General features: G+C 42.8%; 2 protein-coding genes and 1 long non-coding RNA gene across 4 annotated transcripts in view; 1 reads left to right on the top strand and 2 right to left on the bottom strand.

Annotated features, from left to right (window-relative positions):
- nyap2a (neuronal tyrosine-phosphorylated phosphoinositide-3-kinase adaptor 2a) overlaps window positions 1-1013 on the bottom strand; it is a 60987-nt gene extending 59974 nt beyond the window's left edge. Inside the window, exon 1 of one of the 2 annotated variants that reach the window (XM_040043387.1) lies at window positions 528-1013. The gene's annotated coding sequence lies outside the window, so the exon portion shown is untranslated. The remainder of the gene's footprint in view (window positions 1-527) is intronic. The other variant, XM_040043385.1, reaches the window with a different exon arrangement.
- Window positions 1014-2279: 1266 nt separating this feature from the next.
- LOC120740874 (sodium/potassium-transporting ATPase subunit beta-3-like) overlaps window positions 2280-12967 on the top strand; it is a 19476-nt gene continuing 8788 nt past the window's right edge. The window contains exons 1-3 of the mRNA XM_040043391.1: window positions 2280-2680; window positions 9339-9467; window positions 9559-9657. Of these exons, the coding sequence (XP_039899325.1) occupies window positions 2395-2680; window positions 9339-9467; window positions 9559-9657 (514 nt within the window). The 5' untranslated portion in view covers window positions 2280-2394. The remainder of the gene's footprint in view (window positions 2681-9338; window positions 9468-9558; window positions 9658-12967) is intronic.
- Window positions 5194-12967, bottom strand: part of LOC120740877 — a 25554-nt gene continuing 17780 nt past the window's right edge. Inside the window, exon 3 of the long non-coding RNA XR_005697511.1 lies at window positions 5194-5206. This is a non-coding gene — a long non-coding RNA (uncharacterized LOC120740877). The remainder of the gene's footprint in view (window positions 5207-12967) is intronic.

Below are 12967 nucleotides of genomic sequence, written 5' to 3'. Positions count from 1 at the left end.
TCAGATAGTGGGAGAAAACAGGGGCAAGAATATGATAAGTATGTCTTTGGCTGTATCTCTTTGACTTAGGCATGAACCTTCCCACACACACACACACACACACACACACACACACACACACACACACACACACACGCACACACACACACACACACACACACGCACACGCACACACATGCACACACACACACACACACACACGGTTTACACAGAATCACTTCCAATCTGAACTTTGACCTTGTCTTCTTAGGTGTGTTCACCTTTGTTTTTACACTGTTTACTCATGACTGACAGACATCCCCTTCAAAATAAAAGCAAATCAAATGAAGTTTTCCCTTACTCTAACCCAACATGGCAGCCATATTGAAGTAAAATGCTGCCGTTTCAGGTTTCACTGAAAGGCGAGAAGGATGTGAAGAAACTGGATATTTTGAACACTGTCAGTGGGAACAGCAGCAGCTCGGAGACAAGCAGAAACACCGAAGAGATGAAGGAAGATGACACTGAAGCTGAATGAGGAGCCTTACCTGATGACCAGCAAGGACTCAGACTCCCTCTTCCTCCCACTCTCCCTCCTTCCCTGATTCGATCCTATTTCCTTCCCTGCTTCCTATTATTTTTTCCTTGTTTCAGTCCTCCTTTCTTTCCCCCTTTTGGTCCTCGACTCCTTCCTTCCCTCCTTCAGTCCTCCCTCTGCAGGAACAAAGATGGAGTGATGAGGCTTCTGTTGTCCTCTCAGATCTCTGCAGCTCAGAGGAAATGACAGATATTTTTGTCTGCAGCGACGTTAATCCAGATCCACCCTTCAATGCCACTTTCCTCCCCCGTCCTTCCTTTCCTTCCTCTTCGCCTTTCTTCATTCATATATCCTTACAGTTGCAATAACCACCACTCAAATGCACACACACACACACACACAGTCACACTCACACACCCTTCACCCTCACACACACACATCCCTGACGATGGTCGCCACAAGAAACGAGAGGCTGAAACCACGGCAACCTGACAGCATCCTTACTCTGCTGGCTCCTCCCCCTATTGCTGAAGGGTGGGTGGGGGTGGGGGGTAAGGAGGGTGAAGAAGAATGATGAGAGAGAGAGCAGCGTGTTTTTATGTGTAAATGTGTGTGTTTGTGTGTGTGTGTGAGAGAGAGATAGATGATATCACACAATACTTTATCACAATTGTGTGATGTCACAGCTCCCACATTTACTGACACCTTTCACTGGGAGCAGGAAGTGTCCACAAAATAGTATAAAACACAAAATAAAAGCCCATAACAGGAGATACTAAACAAACAAACAAAAACCAGAAAGGACGTAAAAGTCTGGATCAGGTAGGCAGCACTTAAGGCTTGGCTCCATTTTTCAGACTGCTTTGTTCTACATGAACCCCTCCATCATCACCCAAAGGTCCAAAACAAATAAAACTTGTGTCTTTATATATCATGTACCACCTTCTCACTACTAGAACCAGAACCTCTTCATTCAGTGTTCAGTGTCTGCTGAGTCTGTTTTCCTCCACATCTGAAACATGACTTTAAGTGTGCAAACATCACCTCAGAGAGAGTCAGGTGCAAGGAAATCAGGAGCCACTGTGTTTGTCGCTGTCACATTCATGAAATATTACAACAGGACAGAAAAAAGCACCGAACAAAAGAAACAGAATAGATCCTCTTGCATTTGCTGGCTCCTTATTTCCTTCTTATTCCTCTTTTTCAGGTGGCTCCCTCCTTCTTTCTGTGTGTCACATCAGCATGACATCATCCTGCTTTCGCCCAATTACTTGCCACTGCAATTGTCACATGATTATATAATGTTGGTTTGACATGAATTTATTTCTAGGCAGCTTATTTTTTTCTTTCAGGGCTTATTTTTATTGTTTTATACAAAAATTACATTGAAAGGGCTTATCAGGCATGTTTTTTATTGACAAAAACACTGAATATCCTCGTCCTTCAGAGACTGACTGATGACTTAACATTATATTAACCCATATCACACGATAGTAGGGTTATGGTTAGATTGGCGATAACTTTTGGGGATGTAAGAGTTAACTGATTAGAATTAATTGTAATTAACCCCCCCACACACACGCACAACAGCTGGGATAGACTTTAGGATGGATGGATGATGGTCTCAGCCTATTCTCACAACACAGTGCATCTTCATTATCATCATCATCATCGTCTTTATCACTGGAGACCCTCAGCCCTCACACATGCTCTGTGCTGCGCATGCGTCTCGTTCTGCAGCAGTCCCTATGTGCTTGTGTGTGTGTGTGATTGCGCGTGCGCGTACAGGGCTCCTCACGTAGATCCGACGGATCGGTTTATCCCAGCTGTTGGTGTTTAGCCTTGATTAGCCCAGATCAGTTTAGTCCGGCATCGGTATGTCGTCCAGTCCGCAGGTCCAGACCCAGGAACCGAACCAGGAACCAAACCAGGATCAGACCCAGGAACCGAACCAAGATCAGAACCAGGATAATGCGAAGGAGGAGGTGAAGGCGGAGGAGAAAGAAGAGAAAAAGGAGGAGAAACAGGAAAAGAAGGAGGACAAGAAAGAGGCGAATGAAGCGAAAAGAGAGGAGAAGAAGAAGGAGGAGCAGGATTCCTGGAAGGATTTCATCTACAACCCGCGGACCGGGGAGTTTCTGGGCCGAACAGCTGGCAGCTGGGGTAAGAGAGGCGGCCAAAGAACCTGGTCTTTTCCTGACAGTGGAAGTCTGTTCTGACCCGGTCTGACCCTACCCGGCTCGGTCCGGCACGGCTGTAAGCCCGCTGAGCTAAGGGTGCCTGTCACGATGCGCGCAGCTTCACAGTGGGCCGAGCCGGATCGGGCCGAGCCGGGCTAATATGTGAGCTCGGATAAGTGATTTTCATTAACACAGCTGAAGATGTGAGAATAAAGCAGATTCACCCTCTGCGCCTTCAGGCGCGCCGAGTTCATGTTTAATTATGTAAAATCCTCTGCAGCTCTGTGACGGTACTACAACATACTGCAGTATTTATGCTGCTGTACACCACAGCCTGCACACACTGTGTACTAATGCACACATTCAACACTAACAGCATTTAATAACCATCGTGTTCATATTGATTTTAATCCTTGATGAGATTTAATGAGTTTGAGTGAAGCTCAGAGGGAAGACTGCTTATAAGATTTCTACAGTCATGACTGAGGTGAAATCGTTACTTATCATTTATTTACAAAAGACTAAGAGGCAGATTTAGGATCATCCTAACCCAGCAAAGATTTTAATAAAAGAGTTTGTCTGTTCCGTCATGACTACGAAAAACAAAACTGTTTTAAAAAGCTTTCAGTCTTAACATGAAAATAGGATGAACACACTGAGGATTTATTAATAAACTTCCAGTTTAAAAAGCTCAGTAATGCTGATGACATCACAACCGTGACTGAATTAATGTCTCTGGGGTTACAGCCAACAGTATCAAAGACACAACTCATCAGAACTGTTCTCCTCACTTCCACCTTCATGTCCTCATTTTTGGGCTTTCTAGAGCAGCTCAGCACGACTCTGTTCCAAATAATCCTCCTTCATCTGAGCCTGGGCCTTGGTCCTAAGTTCATCTTGTTTGAAGGAAGCCATTTTGGCTCCTTAGTTTTAAGATCCCTGTGGCGCAGGATTTATCTGACAGGAAGTGAGAAAAACCGGTTGATTTTTAAATGATTTAGGCTACGTCTACACTAGCCCGGATAAATTAGTTTGAAAACGTTCCGCGTCCACACTACCGTTTTCATCCATTTTCACAGAAGTGTGCGTCCACATTGAAACGGCCGAAAACGCTTACATTCCAGTCCTGCGCATGCGTGAAAGATAAGAAGATTCGACCTGCCTCATTTCTGTCTGCCGTTTTTTTTTTTTTTTTTTTTTTTTTTTTAACTTTCAGGTGTTCTGGGAATCCATCCTACCTGAAAAAACATCCTACTCAATGTTTCTGCGCAGGCGCATGCGCACAACACTGACGCCGAATTAACTTCTTTTTCTCTCACCCATCCAGAATACTTCTTAAGGTTATGGTTAGGGGTAGGGTTAGTCGCAAGTCACCGTCAAAATTATAATGTGGGTAGGACGTTTTGTCAGAGTAGGATGGTTTCTCAGAACACTGACTCTTTGAAACGTTGCAGCAAAACGTCGAGGAAAAGTACAGAGGTTTTTTTTTTTGTTTTTTGTTTTTTTTTGTTTGTTTTTAAAAGGACTAACAATGAGGTGGAGTTGTTGCTGTGAGTAACACAAAAGTACAAAGTTGAAAAAGCAAGTGAGAATTAAAGAATTTGAAGAAAAGCTCTCTGGAGCATGTGCAGACTGATATTAATCTTTAATAGGGCTGTCAAAATTGAGAACAGACAAAACAACTGCTGTATAATGCCCTCTGCTATTTTAGTTTAATTGGTCACATGACTGCATCACATGACTAAAATGTGTCATTGTTTTCAAAAAGGCTCTGGGTTTGCTGTCCACACTACAACGCGAAAACGGGATTTTCAAATGTATCTGCTTTGGAGAGCGTTTTCAAAACGCTGTTTTCCTTGACCAAAAACGCCATCTCAGTGTGGACAGAGAGAAAAAGATGCATTTTCAAACAAAAACGTATTAGTGTGGACATGGCCTTAGTCTGTTCAGCATCAGTGCGACGTGATGCTGGATGTTTAGGCAAAAGTCTGAGCTGATAATGATACAAAGCTGATAAAACACTGCCTGACAGGAAAAAAATGAACATAACAGACTGAACTTAACAATACATGCTGCTTTAATTACTGTAAACCCTCTCTAATGCATACAAAAGTACTACTTTGTAACTCATTTTGTAACTCATCCTGGAAAAGGGATCCTTTAGAGTTTGTGTCAGGAAAGACATCTGATGAAAAGTATTTGCCAAATCAAGTATTCTCGTGAATACAGGAGCTGGACGTAGCTTTTATTTAGAAAAGTTCCCCCCCCCCCCATGTACATACTAATTTAACTCTTTACAAACACCAGTATGGTTTCTGTAAACCCCGCCCCCCTCCACCAACCAAATTAAACAAACAAAACACCCCCTCTTCATTCCTTCACCATATCAAATTTAACTGAATAATAAGAATTTTAATTGACCAGTCAGCAGTTCCTGTTTACTGGAAAAGCTCCAGAATATGATCACATTTCAGGTTCCTCAGTAGTCTGTTCTAGGGCCATTAAAGTTCTTCGTGTATAAAAAAACATGGCACTCCAATCATTTACTTGCCGGAGGTTTCTTCCTGTTAAAAGGGAGTTTTTCCTTCCCACTGTCACCAAAGTGCTTGCTCATAGAGGGTCATATGACTGTTGGGTTTTTCTGTATCTATTACTACCTTACAGTATAAGGTGCCTTGAGGTGACTGTTGTGATTAGGCGCTGTATTAATAAAATTTGAGTTAAAATGAAGCCTAGAAGACAGCTAACGGTTATATCCCCCTGCCACACCCCTAATAATCAGGCTATAAGACTTATAGCTGCTACACCTGAAGTCTGATTGCCAGTTTGATGCTTTGTGCTTGTCCAGCCCTTTCAGATTACACAAAGGCATGTTTGTTTTTTGTTTTGTTTTTTTTTAAATGAAAAAGCTGTGTTTCTTTATTGCTGCATTGCACCTGTGGCATTAGGTTCTTTCAGTAAAGAGTTTGCATGTTTTCCCTGTGTGTGACTCCCACCACCCTCTGGAACACAAACTTGGAGTAATCAGGACTCTACAACAACTCCGGGCAGAAAATGTTCCCTCTAAGCCTGAAGGGAAAAAGAGGGAATCCACACATGTAAATTAAGCTCCTAAAACATGCGGTTATCATATTTGAGCTTTTATCAAGTCAGCAAAGATGCAGAGGAGAGAAGGTCAGACACCAGTTAGGGAGGATAAGAAAGACAAACAGAACAACATTGTCATCCCTCATGTATCAGGTTTATCAGAGAAACTCAGGAGCATCTTGTCTGTGAAGGTTCTCAGTCATCCAGGTCATCGTAGTCTAAGGAGCTTGGAAAGAAAAGCGTCTGGACTTCTTTAAGTTCCTTGAAGACGTTTCACCTCTCATCCAAGAAGCTTCTTCAGTTCTCTGCGCCAGGAGTGTCTTCCCAGAGTACTTCTAGCCCAGCCACACACTCAGACACAAACTAAACAATGTAGTGTAGCTGTGCAGTGCAGCGAGGAGAGCTCAGACCTCTATACTGGAGACACCAAACAGCCACCTCGACAGGACTCAGCTGTACATCTGCATCTGAAGGTCAAAGGTCACTCTTTGAGGATGCCAATGTTCACATGTTGGACAGGGAAGACAGACAGTTTGAACGAGGAGTGAAAGAAGCAGCTATGACCATCTTTGAATGGAGGGCAGGGCTTACGACACCAACTGTCTGCCATCTACAATGTGTATGTGCGTAAACCATGTGTATGAATGTTTCATAAATTAGTGATTCATCAATATTTCCACACCTGAATACATACATGCTTACCAGATTTAGTAGAGCACCGTGGAGTATCGGGCTTATGCCACAGCTACCCTAAAGTGAAAGTACTGATCATTATCGAGATTTTTGTTTCTGTAATTGTTAATCCACCAGGATGTACAAGCTCTTTAATCAAGCTGATAATTTTATTGCTAAAATATATTTTGTAATTTTGTTGTTATCCATGTTTTAAGATGCCAAATTACAGTTATGTGTTTTCCTGAACAGAAATAATAGTTTAAGTGGGCGATAGATCATAAAATCAAGCACAACTGTTCAGTTTCTTCAGTCTGACTCCCTTCTGCTTTCCTGCCCTAGAGGTGCAAGCACATTTAACTTTACTTACAAGTGAATCAGAGAAAGTGGTGCTGATAAAGGTGTAGAAATGGCTCTGTAAGCAGTTTTATGCAGCTGGTATAGACTTCTTTGGTTCACAATAACTCAGATGTACTAATATAGTACAGTAGTATGAACAAAATGTGCTTGAACTAGTTTTTCTGCTAAGAATGTTTCCATGCCACATCCCTCCCCCCACCTCGGCCAGTCCGAAAACCTCTCCCTCCTGCTCCCCCCAGCCTACACCCCCCTCAGATGCAGTGCCAAGCCCACCACAAAGACCGTTACAACCTGGCCTGAAAATGATCTCTCCAAACTGCAGGACTGCTTCACACAGACAGACTGGGACATATTTCAATATCAGAACCTAGAAACTTTCACAGGATCAGTACTGGACTACATCAAGTTCTGTATTGGAAATGTGACTGTGGACAAAAGCATTCGGGTTTTCCCAAAACAACAACCGGCCAGGTTCGATCACTCCTCGAGCCGATCTGAAAAGAGGAATTAAAGACCATAAAAGAAGCATCGAGTCCCAGCTGTCGAGCAACAACACACAGGAGGTGTGGTAGGGCATACAAGACGACATAAACCACAAAGGCAGCACTGTGAAAACAGTGCACTGAGTGTGCAGCTGCCAGAGGAAATAAACCGCTTCTTCACCAGCTTTGAAACACCACAACAGCAGCACTCATCTGCTTCAGCCCTGCTCCCATCCTCATCCTCACCTGGTTCCTGCACCGCTCCACTCACTGTAACGGAGCACGATGTCAGACATGTGCTCCTAGCAGTGAACCCCAGGAAGGCTGCCGGTCCAGATGGAGTACCTGGCAAGGTGCTAAGAGCATGTGCCCACCAGCTCACCCTCATCTTCACCAGAATCTTCAACCTCTCACTGGATCAGGCAGCCATCCCATCCTGTCTAAAATCAGAAACAAACATCCCAGTGCCGAAGAAGTCTCCCATCACCAGCCTGAACGATTATTGCCCTGTGGCCCTCATGCCGGTAATCATGAAATGCTTTGAGAAACTAGTCCTTCAGCACATCAAGGACTACCTTCCCCCAGAATTCGACCCCCACCAGTTTGCATACCGTGCAAACAGATCCACAGAAGACGCCATCGCCCTCCACTCTGTCCTGAGTCACCTAGAACATGCATGTCCCAGTAAAACAATCATCCCAGACATCCTCATCATCAAACTGGTCACTCTTGGCCTCCCGCCTCTCACATGTGCCTGGATAAAGGACTTTCTCACAAACCGGCCCCAGACTGTAAGACTCCGCCCTCATCTCTCCTCCACTCGCACACTGATCACTGGCTCCCCACAGGGCTGTGTGCTGAGCCCCCTCCTGTATTCTCTCTACATCCACGACTGCAGTTCAACCCACAACAACAATCTCATCATCAAGTCTGCTGATGACACCACGGTAGGCTGCCTCATCTCAAAGGGAGACGAGGCAGCCTACAGAGAGGAAGTCCTGAAGTTGGCAGCCTGGTGTTCAGAGAAGAATCCGGCACTGAACACTAAGAAAACCAAAGAGGTCATTGTCGGCTTCATGAGGCACAGCACTGACTTAGCCTCTCTTTACATCAAAGGGGAGCGTGTGGAGAGGGTCCACACCTTCCAGTTCCTTGGTGTCCTCATCTCTGCTGACATCTCCTGGAGAGACAACATCTCAGCGGGCATCTGATGTTCTATCGCTCATCCATTGAGAGCCTGCTAACTAACTGCATCACGGTATGGTAGGGCAGCTGCACTAAGGCGGGTAGAGTGAGGCTTCAGAATGTAGTTAAGGCAGCACAGAAGCTCATCAGCTGCCCTCTCCCCTCCCTGATGGACATTTTTTCCTCCTGCTGCCTCAGCAGAGCAGCAAACATCATCAAGGACAGCTCCCACCCTGGTTTCAACATGTTCAGCCTGCTTCCCTCAGGGAGGCGCTACAGGTGCATCAGCACAAAGACCCACAGACTCGAGAACAGTTACTTTCCAAAGGCCATAACCACCCTGAACTAACACATGCACCGATAGCACAGCCCCACCCCCACATTTTTCCAGTTCCCTCCATAAATCACCATTGTGTAATACTAAATTCTATGTGCAATCACCGGTAACTGTATATACAAAACCCAGTTTATTTATTTATTTATTTATTTACTTTTTTCTTTTCTGTCATTTACACCTGATTGTAAATTTGTACTATATATATATATATATATATATATATATATATATATATATATATATATAAATTATACACATTCATTGTTTTTGTTAACAATGTCCATATGTGTATATAGAGCAGCAGAACTGCCCCCCCCCCCCCGTTTGCACTGAGTATGAGATGATCTGTATCTCACTGTACAACCGTACAGTGACAATAAAGGCATTCTTTTCTATAATCACTCTTTAACTGTGGGTACTGGTTTCCATAGTATTTCTGAGAGTCAACAATGGCTATTCTCTTGCTGTCTATTTAACCACAACAGTGAAACAAAGTAACATTTGAATGTTCTCTGTAGGTCTCATCCTTCTCTTCTACCTCATCTTTTATGGTTTCCTGGGGGGAATGTTTTCTCTCACCATGTGGGTGATGTTGCAGACGCTTGACGAAAATGTGCCCCGACATCAGGATCGAGTGGCCAGTCCAGGTGCTTTCATTTCCTGTTTCACCCTACTGCCACTCATCCTTACTTATGGTTGTTTTTTAAAATTTCAGTAATGACTTTGATTTTGTTGCAGGTTTGGTGATTCGTCCTCATGCAGTTGAAATTACTTTCAACCGCAGTGACCCAGAAAACTACAAACATTACATCCAACAGTTGCACAACCTCCTGCAAAGTGAGTACAACATGTAAACCGCCACACAGAGTCTCCAAACTCATTTCCGGGATTTCTGGAATTGTCAAAACTTGATCTAATCTTCATTGTTATCTTTTTACAAAAAAACAGCTAAACATGAGAGGTTTTTGGACAAAGTTTGTGTTCTTCATTCTTTAAGCACCGGTTCGAGCACCGTTTAAGCACCAGCACCATTTCAAAAGTACTGTTGTTAACTTCACCTTTCACATAAAAGTTTGCCTCATCACTGAACAAAATCTTCTGCGTGAACTGAGGGTCCTGTTCCAGTTGTTGTTTTGCCCATTCTGCAAATTCTGTGCGCCGATCTGGGTCATCCTCGTTGAGATGCTGCAGTAGCTGGAGTTTGTAAGGGTGCCATTTGTGAGTAGCTAATATCCACCGAAGGGATGTTTGACTAATGCCACTCTCCAGTGACATGTGGCGAGTGCTACGCTGTGGGCTCTTGCTGAATGAAGCTAGGACAGCCACTGATGTTTCTTCATTAGTGACAGTTTTCTTGCGTCCACATTTTGGCAAATCCAACACTGAACCAGTTTCATGAAACTTAGCAAGCAGTTTGCTGACTGTAGCATGGGAGATGGGTGGTCTCGTAGGGTGTCTTGCATTGAAATCTGCTGCAATGACCCGGTTACTGCGTTCACCAGATATCAACACAATTTCGATCCGCTCCTCATGTGTTAACCTCTTCAACATGTCAATGGCTGTGAACAAAGAGAAACTTGTAAATAACTCATGAAAGAATAAAGTTACGTTGAAACCAAGCACACCATTGTTTTTCTTGTGACATTACCAATAAGTTTGATGTGTCACATGGCACTCTTCCTATTGAAAAAACAAAAGTTGTATCCAAGATATGGCCGACTTCTAAATGGCCACAATGGTCACCACCCATCTTGAGGAGTTTGCCCCCTCACATATACTAATGTGCCACAAACAGGACTTTAATATCACCAACCATTCCCATTTTATTATGGTGTATCCATATAAATGGCCCACCCTGTAGAACGTCAGTGAACCTCTGTGCTAACATTATGCCCAAAACCTAGCTGAAGTAAGGGTGAATTATAGAAGTACTCCTGCAAATGACTTTGCTTATTCCAGGAAGAAAAGGACCAAGATGTGTTCAGACATGAGCTTGAACCATTAAGCTACCTAATGTTCGTTCTCAGACTTAGAATTTAGGTTGAAAAGCAAAATGTTTTTTTACACACATTTCAATGTTGGTGTTTCCTGTAGCACATTTACCATGTCAGTGAATATGACTGGTACATTTAATAGATCACTCTCAATATTGCTTGAAGAAAATGGCAGCCACTGTACTGAAGTGATAAACTGCAAATTGTATGCGTGACATTATGATTGTGTCTGAGTCACCTCAAAGCATTGATCCTCACCGCAGCCAAAATACAAATGACTGTGTGCTTGGACACATGGGTTTGTCTGTGTGTGTCCATCATGTACTGTTGTGTGCAGAGCTTCATGAAAGACACATGGATATCATATTTATGGGATATCATTCAGTCTCAATCACCTTCCCTCTCATTGCACCACTTGGTGAAATGTATCCGGTCTAACGTCCCAGTGTCCCCTCTGGAGATCGTCGGTGTCTCAGAAGCCCAGGGTCTTTTTGGAGTGTAATTTGTTTCATAGTTAGATGCCTGACTGACAAATGTGTAAAACAAAAACTACACACATTATTCGAAACACATAGCGCACAGTCGTGAATTGCCCCTAATTTTGGTATGATCCGAGCTCAGGCACTAGGCGACTAAGCACAGCACTTACGCATGTGAGCGAGGGGGGAGCTGCTGCCTGCGAGTTTGCTGTAGGAGAAGCGCAGCCAGGCAGACAGAGGAGAGCTTAAGTTTGACCAGGTACCAAACCAAATCATTCGTACTGTACAAATAATGTAAATATGACGGTGTATCACGAAAGATTGATGTCAAACTGATCACTTGACCCATATTACGTTACTTGCTCTTCAAGTGAATCAATAAATGGCGAAATGAAAAGCTGAACAACAACAATGCTGTTTGTTTAGAGAGTCTTAGCTTACATGTGTGTTTATTTCATATTTTCAGTTGTTACCCTCCACGGCTAAACAAACTCTCTAAACAGGTTTCAGTTATGTACTGATTAACACAACAATGGATATAAGGAGCTTCTTTCAAAGAAAAAACTCTGGCAGATTTTATTTTATATATTATGCTTTGTATGTTGTTCAGTATATTTCTATGCAAAAAGAGGAATTTCAACACACAGCAGTATATTCACAGTTTAAACCAGATATTTACACTTTATGGAGAAAACATAAAAACATTTTTTTTTTTTTTACTGTTAAACATCAATTTAGAGTAAACTTGTTTTGTTTTAGATAAATAAATATTGAAATATCTTTTGAATTAGTTAAATGTCAGAATAAAGAGAGACAGAGCTTCTATTTTGTATCACTTTCATGAAATGTAAGAGTACATGTACACTAAGTTTATTGTTAATTAATAAGAAAACTCCAGACGATTCCATTCTGAGCTGAAGAAGCTTCTGATTGGTTCGTAGAGTCCATGTGAGTAAATTGGTGACACAGAGGCTGTTTCTATGACATGGGAACATCAAGAGATGTCAACCAAAACACCAGGAAAAGAATTGTGGAGCTCCACAAGTGTCAGTTTGAATACAATTTGGTGCCATTTACAATTAAGAAGTACAGACTCTCTCTTTACTCTTAAAGTTAACAAATATGTATTTTGTGAGAGAGAGAGAGAGAGAGAGAGAGGTGTGGCTCCACCTCTGCTGTAGATCCTGGTGAGGTGGATCAGTGAGTCCACTCATGATGTACTCTGAGCTCTGCCTCTTCATTTAGGTGTTTAGTTCCAGTCACATATGTCAGAGTAAGGATTTGAGTATGATGATGTACATTTTGACGGAAGCCAATTAAGCCTAACAGTACTATAATAATTTTACCTGAACTGAGCACAGACTCTGGTAAAAACTGAGAAACTATATACAGCGCAGGAAGATCAGATCATCTGCTGCTTTCCTTAGCAGCAGATGTCTGTCCAGCAGACGGCATCAAACAACCCTGAAAAGTCGTGTTAATGTATGTAAACCACAGAAGAAACATTGCTTTTCACATAAACACTGCAGCACATCTGAGGTTGGATAACTGCATGCTCACAGCCAACATGCCGTCCATCTGTGAAACACAATGCAGGCAGTATCATGGATTGATAAAGCTCTGTGGCTGTCTGAATTACATGTGCTTGCAGTGATTCAAAACTGTATGAAACAT

This window comes from Simochromis diagramma, unplaced genomic scaffold (assembly GCF_900408965.1).
Source record: "Simochromis diagramma unplaced genomic scaffold, fSimDia1.1 OVJJ01000377.1, whole genome shotgun sequence".
NCBI classification, from domain to species: Eukaryota; Metazoa; Chordata; class Actinopteri; order Cichliformes; family Cichlidae; genus Simochromis; species Simochromis diagramma.
Note: the sequence above shows the minus strand (reverse complement) of the source record. Positions and strands in the feature narration are given on the sequence as shown.